A 24,208-nucleotide genomic window follows, 5' to 3' on the forward strand; every position below is an offset into this window, starting at 1 on the left:
GGAAGCTTTCTTTTGGTTAAGACCCTCCTCCCCACCTAGTCTCCAAGTGTATTCCCAACATAGCCTGCACTTGCTCTCCCACACTCATAACTGTCCGTTTACTTGTCTCTGTTCACCATTAGACTCCAAACTGTAAGACAGCAAAAAATCATAACCCTCTCACATAGTGCTGTTTCCTTTAGTACTTTATCTTACCTATCTGTAGTTGGAGACTAGATCGTTTTTATTGGATGTTGGTGGGAAAGACTTGTAACACAACTGTGTTGTTTCCTTATTTGATTTAAGGTGACTTTTGTTGTTTACTAAACATAGACACAGTAGAAGTGATTGAGTTGCCAGAGCATGAAACCATGGAATTAGAGCATATGGATGAGGAAGAGAAGGAAAACAAATGTAAGAATTTGTCAGACAACAACAAAGAACCGGGAAACCCCGATCCAGCTGAATGTCAAGGGGCATCAGCTAAAGAACCTGAATGTGTCACTGGGTCCATCTCTTTCCTTCCTCGGAATAAGGAAGAATTGGAGAGAACAATTAAAAATATCCAAGGAACCATAACTGGGGATATCCTACCCAGGCTACATAAATGCCTGGCCTCTACGGTAATCATTCTGGTTGGGGCCCAACAGAATGGGGCCCATTCTGTCTGTGTGAACCCAAGTGTTTGTGGCACTCTGCCAGCCTGAGCCTCCTGACTATTATTGATTGACTTCAGCTTTTGGGTTTTCTTTCATCTCAACATTTCAGAATTCACCTCCCTTGTTTTGTCTCATCATCTTTAGGTTCATCTTCTGCTGCAGCAAAGCAGCAATTTTTCTTCATTATGATTTTCATCTGGTAGATATCTCCAAAGCAAATAATTAGATAATTCTCATTTCACAAAAAAAAAAAGTTTTAGAAAATTAGAATATGTTTCCCTTTTCTACTTCTTGGCCACTTCTCTGCTGTTCAGAATTCATCTTCTTCCTGGGTAATAGGAATAACATTTAGCAGTGGATTCTCATGAAGTCAGAGCCTTTCTTTCTCAGGGTAAAACAGGGGTTGGCAAACTGTAGTCCATGGGCTGGATCTATCCTGCAGCCTGTTGTAAGTAAAGTTTTTTTGGAACACGGTTACATTTATCGATTTGCATATTGTCTAATTCTGCTTTTGTGTTACCACGGCAGAGTTGAGTAGCTTCAACGGAGATCTTAAGCCAAAAATACTATCTGGCCCTCTACAGAAGTTTGCCAGCCCCTGGTGTAAAATATTGACTTGGTCATTTTGTATATTTGTAAATATAACTTCTTACTTGAGGCACTATATTTCTTATGTACAAACACTGTCACTCAAACTCTTGAAAATCCCGATTGATACAAATTTTTTATGATTTTTAGATATTTCACAGCAATCTTAATCCACATCAGTGAAAACTTGACTATTTTTTTCTGATTGTTCCTTTGGGGAAAAAGCATTCTCTCTTTTTATATTTTTAATATAATTTATTGTCAACTTAACTAACATACAGTGTATATAGTATGCTCTTGGCTTTGGGAGTAGATTCCTGTGATTCATCACTTACATAAACACCCAGTGCTCATCCCAACAGGTGCCCTCCTTAATGTCCATCACCCATTTTCCCCTCTCCCCTGCCGCCCCATCAATCATCAGTTTGTTCTATTTAAGAGTCTCTTATGTTTGCCTCCTCTCTGCTTGAAACTATTTTTTCCCCTTCCCTTCCCCCATGGTCATCTGTTAAGTTTCTCAAATTCCACATATGAGTGAAAACATATGGAATCTGTCCTTCTCTGACTGACTTACTTCACTTTGCATAATACCCTCCAGTTCCATCCACATTGTTGCAAATGGCAAGATTTCATTCTTTCTCATTGCCAAGTAGTATTCCATTGTATATATAAACCACGTCTTCTTTATCCATTCGTCAGTTGATGGATATTTGGGCTCTTCTTTGGAAAAAACATTATTATTCCTATTATTTTTATAATTCTTTGAGAGTTATTCTCAAATTGCATAATTTAGTTTGTTTTTTAAGACCGTAAACTTAGAAGTGTCATATCAAAGAGCTTATCGTTCAAATGCAAGATTTCAGTGTTGGTAGGTCCCCGATCCATTTATTTTTGTTTTAGTTTAATCTAAATTTTTCTTACAGACTAAAAGGGAAGAAGAACACAAGCTCATAAAATCCAAGGTTGTGAATGATGAGGAAGTAGTTCGAGTTCCTTTAGCTTTTGCCATGGTTAAACTAATGCAGTCCCTTCCACAAGAAGTTATGGAAGCTAACCTGCCAAGGTATATTGTGTGACAAATTAGAAATGTTCAGTGAAACTCAAAACTTGGTTCTTTCTTCCTGACTCTTGAGTCTCTTTTTGTGAGGAAGAGACGTATTGTCACAATTTGCTGTGATTTAGAATTCTAATTGGGGGGCACCTGGGTGGCTCAGTTGGTTAAGCTCAGGTCATGATCTCACAGTTCATGGGTTTGGGCCCTACGTCCAGCTCTTTGCTGACAGCTGGGAGCCTGGAGCCTGCTTTGGATTCTGTGTCTCCTCTCTCTCTGCCCCTCCCCTGCTCACACTCTATGTCTCTGTCTCTCAAAAATAAATTGGCCTTAAAAATAATTTTTTTTTTAGAATCCTAATTGGGAAATTTGGGTAATGAATAATTAAGAGACCAGAGGATGTCTGTATTTTTATTTGCTTCTGGTTTTTGATTAGTCCTTTTCAATTTTTCATTTTCTAGTATTTTGCTGAAAGTGTGTGCCCTCCTCAAGAACAGAGCACAGGAAATCAGAGACATTGCACGCAGCACTCTAGCAAAAATAATAGAAGATCTGGGTGTGCACTACCTACAATATATTTTAAAAGAATTACAAAGTACCCTTGTCCGTGGATATCAGGTAAATTGCATTATGCGCCTTATATTCATTCAAGTTGGATTGAAGTTCAAATATTTGCAATTTGAACACTACAAGTGATGTTGCCTTCTGTCTGTATTCAGTAAAGTTGATCCACTGAGGTAGTAATCAAGAATATTCATAAGTTTCGGGGCTCAGTCAGTTAAGCATCCCACTTGATTTTGTCTCAGGTCATGATCTCAGGGTTCCTGAGTTCAAGCCCCACGCCAGACCCTGCACTGACATCACGGATCCTGCTTGGGATTCTCTCTCTCTCTCTCTCTCTCTCTCTCTCTCTCTCTCCCTGAAAAATAAACTTTTAAAAAAAGAATATTTACAAGTTTCTAATCAGCATTTAAAAAATCTATTTAAAAAAAACAAACAAAAACTCCCGTATCTGATTTTTATAAAGATACTTATAGGCCAGGGTTATATAACCTATTTTTCTCAAATCATTTGATACCAAGTTTTGTATTTTGAGAGTTCTTAAAAATTTTTTTTTTTTCAACATTTATTTATTTTTGGGACAGAGAGAGACAGAGCATGAACGGGGGAGGGGCAGAGAGAGAGGGAGACACAGAATCGGAAACAGGCTCCAGGCTCTGAGCCATCAGCCCAGAGCCCGACGCGGGGCTCGAACTCACGGGCCGCGAGATCGTGACCTGGCTGAAGTCAGACGCTTAACCGACTGCGCCACCCAGGCGCCCCAAAAATATTCTTATTGAATGCATATTGAATTTATTACCACAAATGTGAATAATAAAGAGCATATGCATTTGTTTAAGGATTGAAACATACAAGTAATAAAAACAATAGGATCTCCAGGTGGAATAGAAAGCTCTTTGAGTGGTGACGTGGCTGGCTGGCTCCTTACTACTCCAAGTGTTCAGCAACACCTGGGAGCTTGTTAGACACGCACAATTTAGGGCCCTACACCTGACCTATACTGCCTGCATTTCAGTAAGATCCCTGAGTGATTTGAAGTTCAAGAAACACTGTTGCTTGTTCTTTTCAAGTACTCAGTCAAGACTCTGGGTAGTTAGCTTTACCTTCTGTGTCTAAATTTGCTCAAAGGTAAACTTCCTATTCTGTGGGTTCTAAATCTAACGCAGTAAAAATATCAGTATTTATTTTAATTGTCTCTCTTGGTATAGTTTTTTATTTTAATTTTTTTTAATGTTCCCTTTTTGAGGGAGAGACAGAACTCAAGCAGGGGGGGGGCAGAGAGAGAGGGAGACACGGAATCTGAAGCAAGCTCCAGGCTCTAAGCTGACAGCAAAGAGCCTGACACAAGGGGACGAACCCACCAACCCTGAGATCATGGCCTGAGACGAAGTCGGACGCTTAACCGACTGAGCCACCCAGATGCCCCTCCTGGTGTAGTTTTTTAATGGTTGCTCTAGGAATTACCATATACATCCTTACTTTTAACAATCTACTTGGAAACAGTATTTTACATCTTCAAGTGGAATGTGGAAACCTTACCACCATATATGGATCCCTTCACCCTTCTTTTGTTTTATAGTTGTTTGTATATTACATCTCTATATATTGAAAACTTTATTGGGCAATGTTAGAGTTTTTGCTTGTAATTGTCAAACATATCTTAACTCAAGAGGAGAAGAATAGTCTATTAGTTTGCCCAGATATTTATCATTTCTATCTCTTCTTTCATTTCTGAATTTCCAAGTTTCTTTCTGGTATCATTTCCCTTCAGTCTAAAGAATTTCCATCAGCAGTCTTGTAGAGCACATGTGACGGCAGCAAATGCTGTTAGTTTTCTGTCATCTCTGAATATCTTTTCACCTTATTCCTGAAGGATACTGTCATTGGATATCTGATTCTACATTGACAGAACTTTTCTTTCAGCTTCTTAAAAATGTTGTATCACTTCCTTCTGGTCTTTTGGATGAAAAATCCAGTTATTCAAAACAGTTTTCTCCTCTAAGTCATGCATCGTTTTCTCTGGCTGCTTTAAGAACTTTTTCTTGGCCTTTATTTTTTAGTAGTTTGACTGTAATGTGTCTAAGTTGGGTTTTTAACCCAACTGATCACCAGTAGATACATATGAAATTATGCCTTTAAAGTTCATTCTGGGGGGGCGCCTGGGTGGCTCAGTTGGTTGACTGTCCGACTTCAGCTCCGGTCATGATCTCGAGGTTCATGAGTTCGAGCCCCACGTCGGGCTCTGTGCTGACAGCTCAGAGCCTAGAGCCTGCCTCAGATTGTGTGTCTCCCTCTCTCTCTGCCCCTCCCTGCTCATGCTCTCTCTCTCTTAAAAATAAACACTTAAAAAAAATAAGATAAAATAAACACTTAAAAATTTTTTTAATTTTTTTAATTTTTTTTTTTTTTAACATTTATTCATTTTTGAGAGAGACAGAACGCAGGCAAGGGAGGGGCAGAGAGAGAGGGAGTCACAGAATTCGAAGCAGGCTCCAGGCTCTGAGGTGTCAGCACAGAGCCTGACACGGGGCTCGAACTCAGGAACTGCAAGATCATGGCCTAAGCTGAAGTCGGATGCTCAACCAACTGGGGCGCCAGGCTAGCTCAGTCGTTAGAGTGTGTGACTTTTGATCTTGGAGTTGTGAATTTGAGCCCCACATTCACTGTAGAGATTACTTAAAAAAAATAAAATCCAATTTGTGTATTGACAACCAATTATGTTTCCTTAGCCTATGATCATTATCTGGTGTTCCCTGTGATAATTTGTAACACTAGAAGCAGTATAAAGAATGCAGAAAGCTTGAGAGGCAACATAGTGTAGTGATGCAGAGCTGGGGCTGTGGCACCAGCTCTGTGGTTTCAAATCCTGACTCTACCACTGCCTACCCATGCAACTTGGGGCAAGTTACTTGATCTCTCTGTGCCTCAGCTTTCTCACCTGAAAAGTGCTGATAAATATAGCACCCTATACCATGGATACAGTGAGCAAGGATTAAATGATTTAATACATGTGAGGTATTAATACAATAATTTTACTAGCCCATAGTAAGCTCTTAGGAATGTTACTAACTATGGTTACTGTGAAGAGCAAAAACTTGTCTATTTCCTTCATAACAGCTTTGATTGCACCCAACTTTGGCAAGCTCTTTAATTCACAGGTTGGTTTTTAAAGTTCAAGACTCTTGTGCCTTTTCTTTATAAATCAATGGCCTGGAGGTGCCTAGGTGGCTCAGTCGATTAAGCGGCCAACTTCATTCAGCTCACGTTATGATTTCATGAGTTTGAGCCCTGCATTGAGCTCTGCACTGACAGTGTGGAGTCTGTTTGGGGTTTTCTCTTTCTCGCTCTCTCTCTGCCCCCTGCCAGCTTGTTCCCTCCCTCCCTTCCCCCCCCCCCAAAATAAATAAATAAACATAAAATAAAATAAAAATAAAATAAAATAAAATAAAATAAAATAAAATAAAATAAAATAAAATAAATCAGTGGCCTGGTTTAGTCACAGTAGTACACGCCAAGCTTGGTGATATGTTTCTGAGCATCTTTTGTACAAAGTGATCATTTAGTTAAAGTCTTTTATTTTATTTATTTATTTATTTTTTCAATATATGAAGTTTATTGTCAAATTGGTTTCCATACAACACCCAGTGCTCATCCCAAAAGGTGCCCTCCTCAATACCCATCACCCACCCTCCCCGCCCTCCCACCCCCCATCAACCCTCAGTTTGTTCTCAGTTTTTAACAGTCTTATGCTTTGGCTCTCTCCCACTCTAACCTCTTTTTTTTTCCTTCCCCTCCCCCATGGGTTTCTGTTAAGTTTCTCAGGATCCACATAAGAGTGAAACCATATGGTATCTGTCTTTCTCTGTATGATTTATTTCACTTAGCATCATACTCTCCAGTTCCATCCAGGTTGCTACAAAGGGCCATATTTCATTCTTTCTCATTGCCACGTAGTACTCCATTGTGTATATAAACCACAATTTCTTTATCCATTCATCAGTTGATGGACATTTAGGCTCTTTCCATAATTTGGCTATTGTTGAGAGTGCTGCTATGAACATTGGGGTACAAGTGCCCCTATGCATCAGTACTCCTGTAGCCCTTGGATAAATTCCTAGCAGTGCTATTGCTGGGTCATAGGGTAGGTCTATTTTTAATTTTTTGAGGAGCCTCCACACTGTTTTCCAGAGTGGCTGCACCAATTGGCATTCCCACCAACAGTGCAAGAGGGTTCCCGTTTCTTCACATCCTCTCCAGCATCTATAGTCTCCTGATTTGTTCATTTTGGCCACTCTGACTGGCGTGAGGTGATACCTGAGTGTGGTTTTGATTTGTATTTCCCTGATGAGGAGCAATGTTGAGCATCTTTTCATGTGCCTGTTGGCCATCTGCATGTCTTCTTTAGAGAAGTGTCTATTCATGTTTTCTGCCCATTTCTTCACTGGGTTATTTGTTTTTTGGGTGTGGAGTTTAGTGAGCTCTTTATAGATTTTGGATACTAGCCCTTTGTCCAATATGTGATTTGCAAATATCTTTTCCAGTTTTGTTGGTTGTTTCCTTTGCTGTGCAGAAGCTTTTTATCTTCATAAGGTCCTAGTAGTTCATTTTTGCTTTTAATTCCCTTGCCTTTGGAGATGTGTCAAGTAAGAAATTGCTACGGCTGAGGTCAGAGAGGTCTTTTCCTGCTTTCTCCTCTAGGGTTTTGATGGTTTCCTGTCTCACATTCAGGTCCTTTATCCATTTTGAGTTTATTTTTGTGAATGGTGTGAGAAAGTGGTCTAGTTTCAATCTTTTGCATGTTGCTGTCCAGTTCTCCTAGCACCATTTGTTAAAGAGACTCTTTTTTCCATTGGATGTTCTTTCCTGCTTTGTCAAAGATTAGTTGGCCATACGTTTGTGGGTCTAGTTCTGGGGTTTCTATTCTATTCCATTGGTCTATGTGTCTGTTTTTGTGCCAGGTTAAAGTCTTTTAGATGGTGATAGAAGTATGTGTCATTTGTCAAAACTTCTCCCTACAGTAATTATGGAAACTCTGAGCGCTCTCTGCAGTACTTCTTAGATCTTATTTTTTTTCTACTATGGTATTCTTAACCATTCATATTCTTACTGTGCATTTCATTTTAGGTCCATGTGCTGACTTACACTGTTTATATATTGCTGCAAGGCCTCACCAACAAGCTACAAGTTGGGGATTTGGACTCCTGTTTAGATATAATGATTGAGGTAAGATTTATAAAAAAGGAGTGTCATTTTCTCAACTGGGCAGTGGACACAGAAAATCGGCTCACAAAATACGAAATATTTATAACCTGTAAAAATGAAAATGATGTACTATCTCATCTCTTAGATTAGCAGAAGTTTAAAAAGCTGACTCAGGTGAAGTGAGGTGGACTCTCTACCATTGCTAGTAGGTCATGAGTTTTGGTATAACCTTTCTGGGAAGAAAGTTGATGTTGTGTATCAGGAGCTTTAAAATAAGCAAAAATATCGACCACTTTTAAGAATTTGAGATGTATTTAGTCTGGGGTTTATATAAAAATATGTGCACCAGAGCTTTACGTACAGTAGTGAAAAATTTAATAACCATCAACTTTTAAAATTGATCATGTGATAATTTGGGGGGTGAGATTAGGAAGAGACTAAATTTGCCATACTGCCTTTGTTCATTCATAAAAAAATGTACGTATTTAAACATTTTGAATTAAACACATCAGTTTTGATAAGTTACAATTATCATCAGTTTTTTAAAGGGAAATGAGGCTACTCTTTGGTAATATCCAAGAGGAAGTACCTGTCTCTTATATTATACAATCATATATGTAAATCTATATAGCACTCTTTTATTTCCCCTTAGTAAAAACCTTCAGGTGTTGCGGTATTTGCTTGTCTTTCAGTAATTGGTCCCTGAACTGCCTTGAAAAAGTGAAATCTAATAGAAATTCCTGCCATCTAATTTCAGTCCTGTCCAACTTGTTTTCCTCCGATCTGGATGTATCAGAGACTGCTTGTGTTGACATATCTTGCTGATTACACATAATTGCCATTTGGCTTTTTTCTTTCAAAGATTTTTAACCATGAGTTGTTTGGTGCCATTGCTGAAGAGAAGGAAGTGAAGCAGATCCTCTCCAAAGTCATGGAGGCACGAAGAAGCAAGAGTTACGATTCTTATGAAATCCTGGGCAAGTTTGTAGGGAAAGATCAGGTTACAAAACTTATCCTTCCATTAAAAGAGGTAAGGACTTTGAATGCAGTACAGGAGATCCCCACATTACAGCATCATGAGTTCTTAAAACGACCCATGCAGTAATGCTGCACTTGACCACCAGGATTTCATTTGGTATGAAGGGCATGGATACCACATGGCCACTAGCTGGCAGCCCTAGGTGGCATTCTAAACTAAGAACCAGATTCCTGGATGTAAACCATGTGATGCAGAAACAAAAAATTGAAATTCAAGTGAGTTTTATAGTTGGCTCAAGTCAGCAGCAAAGAACATAGCTTTTGAAGACAGATTGCTGCTCCCAGATTGCCAAGAGGGAGAAAAGTGACATCTGTTGAACATATATTATGTTCTCAGCATCATGTTTCATGATCTCTTCTAATCTGCACAACCACTCTGAGATCAATGGTACTTTCATCTTACAGATAAGAAAATGTAGGCTCAACAAAAGGTAGAAGGGTCATGATTAAGGAGGAAAGTAAAACGTTACTTGTAGATCTTTCTGATCCAAAGCTTACATTCTTTGCACTGTTTTCATTCTGCTCCTGTCGGACAGGGACTGTAGTTTACTTACCTTCATTATGTTCTCTGTGCCTAATGTAGGGGTGAACACTCAACAAATGTTATTAACTCATTTTATTATAATTTTATGCACAAAAACTAGAGCAAAACACTATTTAATGACATGAATTAACCTTAATTCCAAATGTTTTGGTGTCAGAATAACTCCATAATTTTTTCTACAATGCATTAATCTTATCTAAACCTGAGAATGTTAGGCATGTTTTGAGGATGAAAAAGAATTAACACAGCACATGTATTTTCCATGTATATTATCAAGTCCCTCCAAGATAGTTAAAGTTATTAATACCGTGTCCTCTGCAAAGGAATATTTATAAAGTGCTGAGGGTTTTGTTGATATTGATGGTCCTAGATTCCCATTAAGTTCCTATGATTCGGCCTAATGACTAATATCAAACCCTGAGGCTTGGCCATCACAGCACTGTTAGCATGGTTTCAGATGAGTACTGACTGCATTTTGGTAATGTTGTATATGTGCATGTGCTTGCCTATGATGCACTTACAGGGTTGATGTCTTCCATGTATCACATCATGTCTCCAGTCCTGTGCCCTGAGGTCTCACCAACAGAGAGCACAGAGAAATCCAGAGACATACATGATGCTGATAGTGGTTGTCTCTGGGATTGACAGTATGTGTAAATGTTACTTTGTATGCTGTTTGAAATTTTATTAAGGATGTTTCTTTTTAATTAGAAAAAAAAACCTATATTAAAAAGGAAATGTATTTTTTAAAAACTACCATCACAACAAACAAAAAGGCAGTTCTGGGTTATCTCAACATGACATTTATGTTTGCCTTTAGATCTTACAAAATACCACGAGTTTAAAACTGGCCCGGAAAGTTCATGAAACCTTGCGCCGAATCATAGCAGGATTAATTGTAAATCAAGAAATGACGGCAGAATCCATACTATTGCTCAGTTATGGGTTGGTCAGTGAAAATCTTCCCCTGTTAACAGAGAAAGAAAAGTAAGTTTGAAAGAAAAAAAAAAAAAACTATCCTTGGGTGCTTGCTTCTGATAAACCATTCAGTTTTCATTTACTCTTAAGTGAGTTAATTTAATAATTTACCTTAGTTAAAACACACACACACACACACACACACACACACACACACACACACACACATAGAGTAAAACCTTGGATTGCGAGTAACTTGTTCTGCAAGACAAGCAAACATTTCTAATAAATTTTAACTTGATAAAAGAGTGACGTCTTGCAATATAAGTAGTACCTGATGCCATATATCACATGATCACAACTGAGCCAACGGTTCTTGAAATTTACCTTGATATACAAGTGCTTCGGGTTACAAGCATGTTTTCCGGAATGAATTATGCTTACAAACCAAGGTTTTACTGCATATGCATGTTTACATATATTATACAATTACATAATTTATAATACATGTACAATTATTTATGTGTACATATAATTATATACATAATTAATACATATACAATTACATACTTGTATAATATATGCTATATATATTTGAGTTATGAGACGGTTCTCCTTTGTGGTGTTTGGGCTAAAGCCCTTCCAGGTGATAAATATCAGCATGAGATGATTTTCTGATAAATGAGTAAGTTAGCTGTGACAGCAGCCAGTTATTTATTGAATCAAAGTTAGGATAGATTTTAAATACATAGCTTTTCTTCTGATTAAATAGATATCTAGACCTGAAAAGGTTTTAAAATACCTCCTTTGGATTTTGCTTTTGGGTTCTAAAAGAAACTCCTTGGCATTTGTTTTCAAACATCAAGGGAGTGTCCTTTTACTGTTCATCTTAATTTAAACGTGTGTTCATCAATCTGATTTCTTTTTCTGGGGTTGTTCTACAGCTTTGATCAACAACCTAATAATCTTTTTCTCATGGTTGAAGGAGGAAAAAAGCTCACAGTGAATAGCATACTACTTAGTGCTGGACTCCAGTCACCAGACAGGGTCACGTGACTTAGAGTGCATACAGTGTTCTTGCCCCTGTTTTTCCTTTGTGATTGACAGAAACCCAGCAGCCCCTGCACTGGATCCACGTCTGCCACCCCAGAGCTGTCTTCTGCTCCCCCCAACTCCAGTTCGAGGTGGGCAGAAAGCTGTTGTGAGCAGGAAAACCAACATGCACATATTTATTGAGTCTGGACTCCGGGTAAGAATTAACCCTTAAAGTGTGATTTGCTGCCCACAGTGAGTATGCCTTTCAGTTCTCTGCTCATTCCCACTGTAAATGCCTTATCAGAAATAAATTACAGGCTATTTTTTTGTTTGTTTGTTTATTTAGTTTGAGAGGGAGAGACAGCGTGAGCAGGGGAGGAGCGGAGAGAGAGGGAGAGAGAGAATCCCAAGCAGGCTCCACACTGTCAGCGTAGAACCTGATGTGGGGCTCAATCCCATGAACCATGAGTACATGACTTGAGCCGAGATCGAGAGTTGGACACGTAATCAGCTGAGCTGCCCAGGTGCCCCTGGGCCATTTTTTTAAAGGTGCATTGGTCCATTTACCATTTCTCTCTTCTAGTACTTACTTTGATGATATAATGGTCTCAGGGTTAATGATTCTGACCTAACATTTATTATGGGTTCACTTTGATTTGCCCATGGGCATCTCTAAATTATTTTGAATTTTTTTTAAAGATGTAAGTGTCTAAAAACACAAATCTGATCGTTTTATTTCCTTTTTATTACCTTCATTGGCTCCCATTTTTCTTGAGAGCCTGGTCTTTCATCTGGGCTACAGGGGCCAAACTTTGTATTGTACCATTCCCAACACACAGCTCAGCCACACTGGCTTCCCTTCAGTTTCATAGTCTCTACACTCTGTCACTCCAGGACTTCACCACGGGCTCCTCCCTTTGCCAGGGTCCCCACAGAACTCCCAAAGCACACTGCATTTACAGTTAATTATTTGCTAGAGTCTCTATTCCTGGTTAAGATCCATCAGGCAGGAACCATGTTCATCTTGATCATTGCTGTGCCCTGTGTGCCAAGCCAGTGCCTCGAATCAAAGTAAATCCTGAGTAATCATTTGGTAAATGAACTCAGCATCTCAGCTGCACAGTGAACTCCCACCTTCTTCACTTACTGAGAGTCTCCCAGGCCCTTTACCATTCCTTCAGAATTTTTGTCGCTTCAAACGGAAGCATCTTAATGTTTCATGTATCTCTCTTAAAATCATTTTACCTTTACCTAACTCATTTGGTCTTATGGGCAACTGGTATGAAATATCTTTTTGAATCTTTTAGCTGCTACATCTGAGTCTAAAGACTTCCAAGATCAAGTCTTCAAGTGAACCTGTTCTGGAAATGTTGGATCCTTTTGTATCTCTCCTCATAGACTGCCTGGTTTCCATGGATGTGAAGGTGAGCTTCTGTTCCTTCATGAGAACTGTGTTGCACAAAATACCCAGAACTTTTAGGCTTGTGCTTCACAAGATGATGGAGTTTTTAAGTGACTTTATGATATTGTGAACGACTTCTGTTCCCTACATTACGTTGCTTTCCAGCCATATATTTGGATAGCCTTCAACAGTTTTACAGGCTCTGGTAGATACATTGTACTTATTTCATTGGGTCCTTGCAACATCATGAGGCTGAGTAATGGTGTCACCATGTCAGCACTGATCATCTCCATCATCCTTGTCACTACTGCCCTCACTGGTGTGAATCCTCATAACAACCTATGAAGCACATATTATTAATGCTTCTGTTTTATCAGTGAGAAAAGTAGGCTATCAGCTGACTTGGCCTAGATCACAGATCTAGGATATCAGTCCGTCAGACTCCAGAGCCGACACATCTCCCGTTTCCTGACTGCCTGTCTTATAGTCAAGGTGCCAGGAGGTTAAGTAACATCTCTGTAGTTGAATAGGTAATAAACTGCAGAGCTGGGATTTAAGCCCTGGCCTTTGTGACTCCAAAGACCTTTCCTCTATGGCTTCATCTAATCCAGCCCAAGAAGACCTTACAGCAACCAGAGCAGTGTGGGTCTATTAGGCACAGCTGAACTAGGTGAAGTAACTGATCTCAGTAGTCTCTAAGGTTTGAGCCGGAGGTCAAGGATTCTCATGTCATTGCTTGGTCCCAGCACACTTTTTTCATATCTTTTGCAAAGCACTTAACTATATTAAATTGTAGTGTATTGTTCTCATGCTTAATTTCTTAGCCAGCTGTCTGCTCTTTAAATAGAGGGACGGTGTTCTCTTTATCTTTGTAATTCTGATTTTTAGAGTGCCTTGTATACGGTTGCTTAGAATGGATTAAAGTACCATTCTAGAAAATAGAAAAGTCATTTATAATGTATCTTTCCAGACACAAAAAAAAGTTGCTGAAATTGGCCAATTCAGGATGCCTGGGTGACTCGGTTAAGCATCTGACTCTTGATTTCAGCTCAGGTCATGATATTACAGTTCATGAGTTTGAGCCCCACATTGGGCTCTGTGCTGACAGTGCAGAGCCTGCTTGGGATCCTCTCTCTCCCTCTCTTTCTGCCTCTCCCCTGCTCTCTCTCTCAAAAATAAAAAATAAAAACATTGAAAATAAATAAATTGGCCAGTTCTTCCAGTCATTGACTCATATAGGTTAAGAATATGGTGCACTCTTTCTTATTTACTTGCATCACCTTTATGTGCCTTAGAGAAGCAGTAAGTTCTACCACAGGGAATAGGAAATCTCCTTCTCTTCTTATGCTTTTGGTATACGGTTCTTCTAGAGTGGGCTGAGCAGAGTATTTCATTTTTTCAACTTGATTGCTTATAGAGTCTACACAGCCTCAGGTGCTTGACTGTTGGGTTTGATCACTACATAAATTGGTTGGTTTTGTTTTTCAGGTGATCACAGGTGCTTTACAGTGCCTGATCTGGGTCTTGAGGTTCCCTCTGCCTTCCATAGAAACAAAAGCAGAACAGCTGACAAAACACCTCTTCCTGTTGCTGAAGGACTATGCAAAACTTGGAGCTGCCAGGGGCCAGAACTTCCACCTGGTGGTAAATTGTTTCAAGGTGAGGTGTTTTTAGTTATATTTCGAAAGAGCCAGGACCAGGTTTAACATCAAACTTAGGTTTCCTCATTGTCCTTTGGTCCTGTTCAGAATTTTTTCCAGATTAATTTGCTAAGGCCAGAGGGTTGGTATCCTGTGTGAAAAAGCATTGATGTTGTATTAAAGCCTTACCATTTCACTGATTCTTCATTCGTGGGATGTCCTGGCTATTAACCTCACTAGTTTAATTTACAGTGTGTGACCATAGTTGTGAAGAAAGTGAAGTCTTACCAGATAACCGAAAAGCAGCTTCAAGTTCTACTAGCATATGCTGAAGAAGACATTTATGATACTTCAAGACAGGCCACTGCATTTGGTCTTCTGAAGGTATGGTATCACCAGAATGTTGGATTTTACAGTTTATGTGCCTCAGATTAGATACTTAGAATAATGTGGAACAAAGTATTTTGACTAGCTGTGGATTTCCAAAATTAATTTATAAACATTGTGATGATTTTGATGGATTAATGGTAATCTAACATACCTACTTATTAAAATGTTTGAACATGAATTCAATTAACACTTCCAGAGCCTTCTATAAAAGTAGAGGAAAGTTTAAAAAATGCTTGTATTTACTGTATTGGACTTTGTGGAGCTTTTTTCTTTTTTTAATTATAAAATACATAAAATAAAAGTCACTATTTTAACCATTTTTAAGTGTATGTTTTTTTTCTCTTGAAGGTTACTTTCATTACTTTTGAAAATTGCCTATGACTGCTTTAACAGTGCATCAGCTTACAACCATCTGCAGTAGAACATGAAATGAGATGTCTTCCTTTTTTATTTTAGGCCATTTTATCAAGGAAGTTGTTAGTCCCAGAAATCGATGATGTCATGCGGAAAGTATCCAAGTTGGCAATTTCTGCACAAAGTGAACCTGTCAGAGTCCAATGCAGACAGGTTTGTAGAGAAGAAGCCTTATTCCCGTAGCAAGTGTTGGGTCCTGTCTTCTCTGTTCCATATTTAGATAGACAGATGTCAACATTGACTGAATTCTGAAGATAATTTTGTGTCCAATTGTTGCTTTATTCTGAGACTCAGGAACCCATTTACTTACCAAGTGTGAGAAGCATGTCTGCTCTGCCTTAAGGGGATTTCAGTTAACAAAGAGCATTTTGAGAATAACCCATCACATGTGGAATGTTTCAAATGGATAAAGATGTATATTTTCCTTCTGTAGCATGATAGCCTGCACCAAATATTTCCATCCATTGGTCCAGTCATCAACTACTTATGCGTATTACTATGTGCCAGGTGCTGCTGGAAAAGCAGTCAACAAAATTTTTATAGTCCCTGTCAGATAGTGAAATTTTAAAGTACACAGGCACAAAGCAAAAATTCCACAGGTATTTAATTACAGGCATCCTAAGTGCCAGGAGGGAGAAAGCACTGTCATATTTCATTATTTATAAGACATACCTTTATTTATATACTTCAAAGAAAGAAAACACTATGACACAGTGGTAAGATGCCATCAATTTTAAGATACATCCCAATTTCAGATCTGTTAAAATGTGAAAAACTGTGCTGCTTAGAATTGACAAAATATGGAAGAGTAGATGATAAGAACATATGATCAGGTTGAGGACCACCCTGGTGTTAGAATCAGGAAGGGCTCTCCTGAGGATTGGCTTGTCAGCAGAAATGTGAAGGAAGAAAAAGGCTTAGTTTTCCAGGTGAAGGGAGCAGCCAATGCCTAAGGAAGGTAAGCCTTGAGGTAGGTAAGGGCCTTACTTATTAGAGGAGATAAATGAAGGTTAAGTGAGGTGGGGAAGGGAGCCAGGTCAGGCAAGACCTCGTGTACTTGTTAAAGATTTATTTAGGGCTTTATTCCAGTAGCAGAAAGCTATTGATATATAATAGCTTATATATAAATACTTATATTACTTTATTAATTACTTTTATTAATAAATTAGTACAATGGTTTGAAAGAAGATAAACCAGGCATGGAATTCTGGCACTGTCACCTGAGCATGTTACTCACCTCTCTGTGCCAACTTCATTCTCTTCATCTGTAAGATGGGGATAATATCCCCTACTTTCCAAGAAAGTGATGACAGTTAACTGAGGAACACTTAGCACAGTGCTTGGCATATAGAATTAATTGACGTATAATTAGTAAATGAATTAGTATTATCTGTATTAATATCAATCATCATTGTCATTCTTATTCAAGGGGAAATACAGGGGTGAACCACAGTCCGTACTCAGTCCACCATACCACACTACCTATGGAAGAGAGGAGCTTCCAACACGTGAGCTTAGATCTGGAGCCCAAAACAACCATGCCAGTGGTAGGCTAGGACTTCTAATCAGGCACTTGGGGCAGGACCTGAGTAAGTGAAGTAGGAGAAGAAAGGAAAGCGTGCAGTTGACTCAGGAGGATTGATCAGTCTTCTGAAAGGTCTTTGTAACTGAACAGTGTATCAGCAGGTTAGGAAGCAGAAATCCTGGAGAGATAGGACCCAAATAATCATCTATGTGACTTCTGTTCCTAGGTTTTTCTGAAATATATTCTTGACTATCCCCTGGGTGACAAATTGAGACCAAACTTGGAATTCATGCTTGCTCAACTCAAGTAAGTTTAAGCCATAAACTACATAGGGGCAGAAGAGTAGTTTCCTCTCATTTTATTGTGGCACCTGTCTGGAAAATGACAAAATCTAAACATCTGAGGGTGTTATCATTTGAATCATTGACTTGATTATCAAACAGTGTACATGGCTTCATGTGACAGTTGTGTAAGTTGCTTTTCGAATTCGGTCTGACCACTGATTTTCATTAAGAGTCTATTTAAGGAGAATGGTAAAAATCTAACAGAATCACATTTAAAGCTGAATAGTAGCGTGATAGATTTACATAAGTATTAAAATTGGGAACATGGATTTTTTTTCTACTTTTTAAGAAACAGACTGACACCTTAAAACAATGTTTAAAAATTTTTAAAACAATTATTGGTAATTGAAAAAATACTAACAAGTCTATCTAATGTTCTTGCCTTAGTTATGAACATGAGACCGGGAGAGAGTCTGCCTTGGAAATGATCTCCTATCTCTTTGACACATTCCCTCAGGTACCTTGAATCACAGACTGTAGTTATGTTCCCCTTGAGCCCTGGGGGCCCACAGGGAGCCTCCCTTGTTTGGGCATCTATAAGAATTCCAGTCTGAGTGTGCTCTTAACTGCCTGTTTTCTTCTAGGGACTACTCCATGAGAACTGTGGAATGTTCTTTATTCCTCTTTGTCTAATGATGGTGAACGATGATTCTGCCATGTGCAAGAAGATGGCATCCATGACAATCAAATCTTTACTCAGTAAAATCAACCTTGAGAAAAAAGATTGGCTCTTTGATATGGTTACCACCTGGTTTGGAGCAAAAAAGGTTAAGGTTGCTTTTAGTTAAATTTCAATGAAAAGTCTTAGCTTTTGGTATTCACTTTAAATAAGAATACATCTTAAACATTGTTGAATTTTTCCCAAATTTTATTTTTTTTAGTAGATTATGTTAATAATGTACTCTTGCTGGGTGGGGGGGATGGGTTAAGTAGGTGATAGGGATTAAAGAGTATCCTTATGATGAGCACTGAATAATGTATAGAATTGTTGAATCACTATATTGTACACCTGAAACTAATTGTATGTTAACTATATTGGAAATAAAATTTTAAAAATATATATATATTCTTATAGTAAAACTTCAGGAAATATAAATTATAGAGAGTAACATAAAAATCACCTGTAGTCCCACTACATGATTGTCAGCCAATGACACTGCTATATGAATGTATTGAATGTATCTAACCAGTCCCCAATGATGAATATCTTTGTTTTCAGTTTTGCATATTCAGTTAATGAAATGTAATGTTTGTCAGTGATTATATCCACTTGCTGACTTGCCACCATCAACAGTGGCCCATGTTTGTGGAATATAAACGTGTTGTATCTTAATACTGACTGTAATACATATTAAAGTTAGAATGGGGGGGTATTGTATGCAACTTCCAGTTTTTTAATTAATTTTTTTTTATTGAAATATAATTGACACACAGTGTTACTAGCTTCAAGTGTATGACATTGATACTCGACAATTCTGTATATTATTCAGTGCTCATCTTGATTTTTTTTTTTTAATTTAAAATGGGAGAATGTGGGTAATGATGAGTTCCATTTCTTTTTTAATGTTATTCTTGGGTGTGAAGATTCTCTATATTTTTCATTTTAAGCCACCAAAGATCCATATTCTATTGATTTCTGGCATTATAAAGAAATATTGAGGGGTGCCTGGGTGGCTCAGTCGGTTGAGTGTCTGACTTCGGCTCAGGTCACAGTCTCGCAGTTCGTGAGGTCAAGCCCTATGTCTGGCTCTGTGCTGACAGCTCGGAGCCTGGAGCCTGCTTCGCATTCTTTGTCTCCCTCTCTCTCTGCCCCTCCCCTGCTCATGCTCTGTCTCTCTCTCTCTCTCTGTCAAAAATGAATAAACATTAAGAAAAGATTTAAAAAAAGAAATATTGAAGACAGAGTCATGCCCATTTTATGAATTTGGAAATGGTGTACCAAGTTGTGTTATTAACATTGTCTTTCTGTGGTTTATTTTTGGTAGAGCTTAAATAGGCAACTAGCTGCCCTCATCTGTGGCTTGTTTGTGGAAAGTGAAGGAGTCTCTTTTGAGAGAAGACTTGGAACTATTCTTCCTGTGATTGAAAAGGAAATTGATCCTGAAAACTTTAAAGATGTAAGTAATTTGCCAGAGAATAAAACTTGTGCTAATTTTTGTAGTTTTACTTAAGGTGGTTTAGCTAACAGCTTAAATATTATGTGTGTTCAAAAATGTTTCTTAATGAAAGCAAGAATTCAGTGTAGCTGGATCTTCTTTTTTAAAATGAGATTTAAAGTAAGTTATCTTCCATAGTATGTGAAGATCGAAGTTTCTCCAGCAGGGGGATTTCACCACCCCACTGCCAACCCCGCTAGACACTTATCAACACCTGGAGACATGTTTGGTTGTCACAACTGGAGCGTGGAGGGTGCTACTAGCATCTAGCGGGCAGAGACCATGAATGCTGCAGATCAGCCTGTAGTCCAGAGGGCAGCACCCACAACAAAAAATTGACCCAAAGTGACAGTAGTACTGATAGAAACCCTGAAGTTGTCTCAATGGATTTATATCCATCCTGTTTTTAGATCATGGAAGAGACTGAAGAAAAAGCTGCAGATCGCCTTCTGTTTAGTTTTCTTACACTGATTAGTAAACTCATCAAGGAATGTAATATTATTCAGTTCACCAAGCCCTCCGAGACGCTGAATAAAATCTGGAGTAAGTATTTCCTTTTTATTTACATCTAAAAACAAACACATTAGTTGTGACAGAATTACTAAAAACCAATTTGGGGAATTAGAGTATGAATACTTAGAAAGTCTATAATGTCAGGTGAAAAGTCCATGAGAAAAAGATTTAAAAGACCCTTTCAAATTGATTATAGTGAAAATGTTTCTAGGAAAAATAATATGTTTATGATTTCACAAGTAATACATTTCATTTGTAAAAGAAGGAATATTAATTATGGGAAAGTAAAAGAAAGGAAAGTTTTTCAAAGTCTTCCTTGCTGCTTGGTGTTAATTTGGTATATATTTCCATCCAGTCTGTCTTTTTGTTATATATAGACACAGGTTTTTTTTTACAGAGATTGCATAATTCCATATAAACTTATATCTTGTTTGTACCTAAATAAGAATATTATACTATAATACACTCAGTAGAAAGCTTTTTAAAATAGCTGTAAATAGTCCACCATGCAAATATGCCATGATTTAGTAAACCATTTAACCCTTGTGAGACACTTAAGTTATTGTATATCACTCTTTTTTTTTAATATATATATTTATTTTTGAGAGAGAGCACATGAGCAGGGGAGGGGCAGAGAGAGGGGGGGACATGGAATCCAAAGCAGGCTCCAGGATCTGAGCTGTCAGCACAGAGCCCAACACGGGGCTCAAAGTCAAGAACCATGAGATCTTGACCTGAGCCAAAGTTGGACACTTAACCTATTGAGCTACCCAGGTGCCCCTGTATATCGGTCTTTAAATAACAAATAAGATCCTAGAATTTTTAATTTAACATATTTAATCTTGATTAGCCAATAGGAAACAGACATTGGAATGAATGCTTTAAGTACCCACCTGTTTTAAAAGAATTCATGATCCTATGGAAATTACTAAATTACTATACGGCCTACTCTGGTATGATTCCACAGAGACATGGCCAGATTATTAGAAAATACATATAGAACAAAAGTAAAACCATGTTTATGAAATGTATAACAGCATAGACTAAAACTCAGATATGATATGGTTCATCCAGAATTTTAATCTTGTTCCCTACAACCCACAAGGCTTTTCTACTGTATTTTCCAAGTGTAATATATGGAAAGTGGCCATGTAACATAAGAGTGTAAGGTTTGGGGCCAGATCAAGCTAGGGCCCAGGCCTGGTTTTGTCTGTTACAGCGTGGTGCCTCATCTGGCCCCTCTGAAACATTTCCTCATCTGTAAAATGCAACTGACAGTTGTAAGGTCATAGAACTGTTGTGAGGTCTAAATGAAACCTATGTAACACACTGAGCCCTGTGCCTGGCACACAGAAAGCCTCAATAAATGATAACTCTCCACCAATTTCAATAACTATTAGGAACAAACATGTGCCTGTATACAAATTTATATTACCTAATTTAGAAATTGTAAATGTTACAGCCAAAAGATGTTGTTCATCTTTGGTTCCTAAATCCAAGCACGTAATAGATAGCGAATGCCTAATCTAATCATATTTACCACCAAAGAGCTGGGAAAGCTGTGAGACATCTGAAAATGCATTTTGGTTCCCTTAGGTTATGTTCATTGTCACCTGAGACATCCACACAGCTGGGTGTGGCTCACTGCAGCCCAGATTTTTGGATTGCTCTTTGCCTCTTGCCAACCAGAGGAACTTACTAGAAAATGGAAATCTAAAACAACTAAAAAGAAGTTCTCAGAACCTGTAGCAGTAAGATTTCTAACAAATGACCTTGAACAAAAGGTAAGGTTTCTCTAAAACCTTTTCTTTGTGATCTATGTGAGATGTTCCTTCTGGTTCATGTAACTATTTGGGGGTTGGCCCTTGGGAAAAACTCTGACAGCTGACTTGTTGCACGTTTCTGTAGGTGTGCTGGGAACTAGAAAGGGTCAACCTCAAGGCCAAGGTTTTTCAAAGATAATTTTTAGACTATCAGTCTAGTCCACTTCTGTTGTTCATCTTCTATTATTGGTTCAAGTTCTTTATCAACACTGGAAAATAGTATTTATTAAAATGAGAGCAATACTGTCTATCCCGCCTCCTTCATAAACTGTTGATGACTGAGATCACGTTCATGAAAATCTTAGGTAGAGACCACATTACATCCATCTCTGATTTCCTAGGGCCCAACACAATGCCTGACTCATAGTGGAGACTCCATAAATACTGAATGATTGGAAGATGGAGGGGGAAAAAAAGGAAAAAAATACTGGACTGTTGTAAAGTTTCCTGCTAATAATCTGAGGGATTATTAATATCCCCAAAGCTTGAAAATATCCCCTTTATTTGAGCTAAAATGTTTGTGGCAGGTAGAAAGTAGAGACCTTCCCTCTCCAGACCTATACAAGTCATTCAGAACAAAATCTAGCACTTCAGTTATATTATTATGGTTGGTTACTTGGACTTTTTAAAAACAATCAGAAATACCCTGCATAGTGTCTGCCAGTGTCCATTTTCTTTTCACAGATGAAAAGTATCTCCCTAGCCTCTTGCCATCAGTTGCATTCCAAGTTTTTAGATCAATCTCTAGGAGAACAGGTCAGTATTGTCATCCTCCTGGTTTAATAGAAGGGATCTGTTCTACCAAGTCTAGGAATAGGCTTACATTTGGTATTTGTGGGGGGTTTTGTTGGTTTGTTTTCCTATTTTAATGCTTGGGGAATTAAATGAAATATAGGCATACACTGAAATACATGTTCAGTTATAAATCTAATCAACTCTGGAGTCTATGTTGGGGTTATTCTTGGCTTCATTTAAAATGCCCAATAAAGATGGTGCAGTGAGAGGCTGACTGTTAATCTTTTCATGTTCAGTTTTAACCATCTACTCAACGTTGTGACCAGCTTTGAAGGGCTTTGGTTGGTTGGTTGGTTGGTTGGTTGATTTTCATTGTCCCTATAATGAACTACAGTACTGAATTTCTTTCCCTTACCCCTGGAAGTTGAAGAGAAAGCAGTAATAGTTATGTTACAGTGTGGTGTGAGAATTGTCTATCCTTAACTGAAGGCAGATAAATCACTAAAAACTTTGTTTTCATACTATAGAATGTAACTATAAGTAAATTGTGAATATAGAGAAGCATGTATAAATATGCAGTAAATGTAAATTACTTTTGAGTAAGGTCTATTCCCTTTATTTTTTCCTCCTTTGATAAAGCCATCGGGCTGGTAGATGAGATACACAGATGTGGTATCTTGGTATGAGCAAGACAGTTATTTGTGACTCTTGTCATTATGGACACAATGGAGCAGCAATACAGATTAAGTGATGGGACACAAGAAGCTAGGTGAACACTGTATCCAAAGAGTGATCTCAAGAAGGATGCCATAAGCCCTCATATTTCCATCACTTTTTATATGGAAATATAGTACCCTTCATTATATGGCAGGGCCAGAGAAAGAATGGATAGCTATTCAGTGGATAGTAAAGTGAAGCCAAAGAAATCCTACCAGGGTAGATAGCAGGTGGTGTCTCACAAAATATCAGTCTTAATAGAGGCTAACAGATACAACCATGGAAACTAGGGACAGGAAGGGATTTACTAGTACTAACCCAGGATGAAAGAAATTAATGGAATTCAGTTCACTGTGATCTTACGGTGAGTTAACTGTGAAGTGGCTGCCACAAGGGGAAAAGGCCTCCAAAACTGGGACTGTCTTTAGGGAGACCAAGCTTCCAGAAGGAAATTATAATCTTGGCATGAATTCTCGATGGCCAAGCTAACCTTGGACAGTATGTGGGATTCTGAGTACTACATTTGGAGGAAACTTTTGGCACACAGCACTCCCAACAGAGCAGCCAGGATGGTAAAGGAACTCAAAAGCAACTTGACTTCCTCCGTCACATAATCAATGTGAAATATCTATGTCAGAGATTTCATGGATGTCAGAGTTAGGGACTCACTATATGGGTCCATTATTATAAGACTAAAATTGGTCCCTGGGCTATTTATCTGGATCACATGATTTGAGGAAGAGCTCAGTGTTTAAGAACTTAGGCTTGAATTCTAAAGACCATTCAATCTTGGCTGACGACTTGCTTTGCCTTTGGGTGAGTCACTTAGTAACTCTGAGCCTTGATTTTCTCTCCTGATAATAGTATCTAATAGTGATATTTTAAAGTTGAATTAGAATGCTGTATATAGAATCAGTGCTCAGTAAGTGGAAACTGTTATTTCTATGAAGAAATTTAATAGAGGAGGGATGAAA

The 24,208-nt window shown here is 38.3% G+C and overlaps 1 protein-coding gene across 6 annotated transcripts in view; it reads left to right on the top strand.

The window, feature by feature from the left end:
* Positions 1–24,208, top strand: part of UTP20 (UTP20 small subunit processome component) — a 107,634-nt gene that overhangs the window by 80,408 nt on the left and 3,018 nt on the right. For 4 of the 6 annotated variants that reach the window (XM_047865440.1, XM_047865444.1, XM_047865445.1 and 1 more), the window contains 18 exons: positions 286–602; positions 2,150–2,289; positions 2,739–2,895; positions 7,963–8,061; positions 8,903–9,070; positions 10,443–10,609; positions 11,648–11,789; positions 12,883–12,999; positions 14,466–14,636; positions 14,870–15,001; positions 15,464–15,574; positions 17,173–17,252; positions 17,678–17,747; positions 17,875–18,057; positions 19,276–19,407; positions 19,857–19,989; positions 21,556–21,743; positions 22,467–22,538. In XM_047865440.1, the coding sequence (XP_047721396.1) occupies positions 286–602; positions 2,150–2,289; positions 2,739–2,895; positions 7,963–8,061; positions 8,903–9,070; positions 10,443–10,609; positions 11,648–11,789; positions 12,883–12,999; positions 14,466–14,636; positions 14,870–15,001; positions 15,464–15,574; positions 17,173–17,252; positions 17,678–17,747; positions 17,875–18,057; positions 19,276–19,407; positions 19,857–19,989; positions 21,556–21,743; positions 22,467–22,538 (2,579 nt within the window). The remainder of the gene's footprint in view (positions 1–285; positions 603–2,149; positions 2,290–2,738; positions 2,896–7,962; positions 8,062–8,902; positions 9,071–10,442; positions 10,610–11,647; positions 11,790–12,882; positions 13,000–14,465; positions 14,637–14,869; positions 15,002–15,463; positions 15,575–17,172; positions 17,253–17,677; positions 17,748–17,874; positions 18,058–19,275; positions 19,408–19,856; positions 19,990–21,555; positions 21,744–22,466; positions 22,539–24,208) is intronic. The other 2 variants (XM_047865441.1, XM_047865443.1) reach the window with 2 other exon arrangements.

The sequence above is a fragment of the Prionailurus viverrinus genome, chromosome B4 (assembly GCF_022837055.1).
Source record: "Prionailurus viverrinus isolate Anna chromosome B4, UM_Priviv_1.0, whole genome shotgun sequence".
NCBI lineage: Eukaryota > Metazoa > Chordata > Mammalia > Carnivora > Felidae > Prionailurus > Prionailurus viverrinus.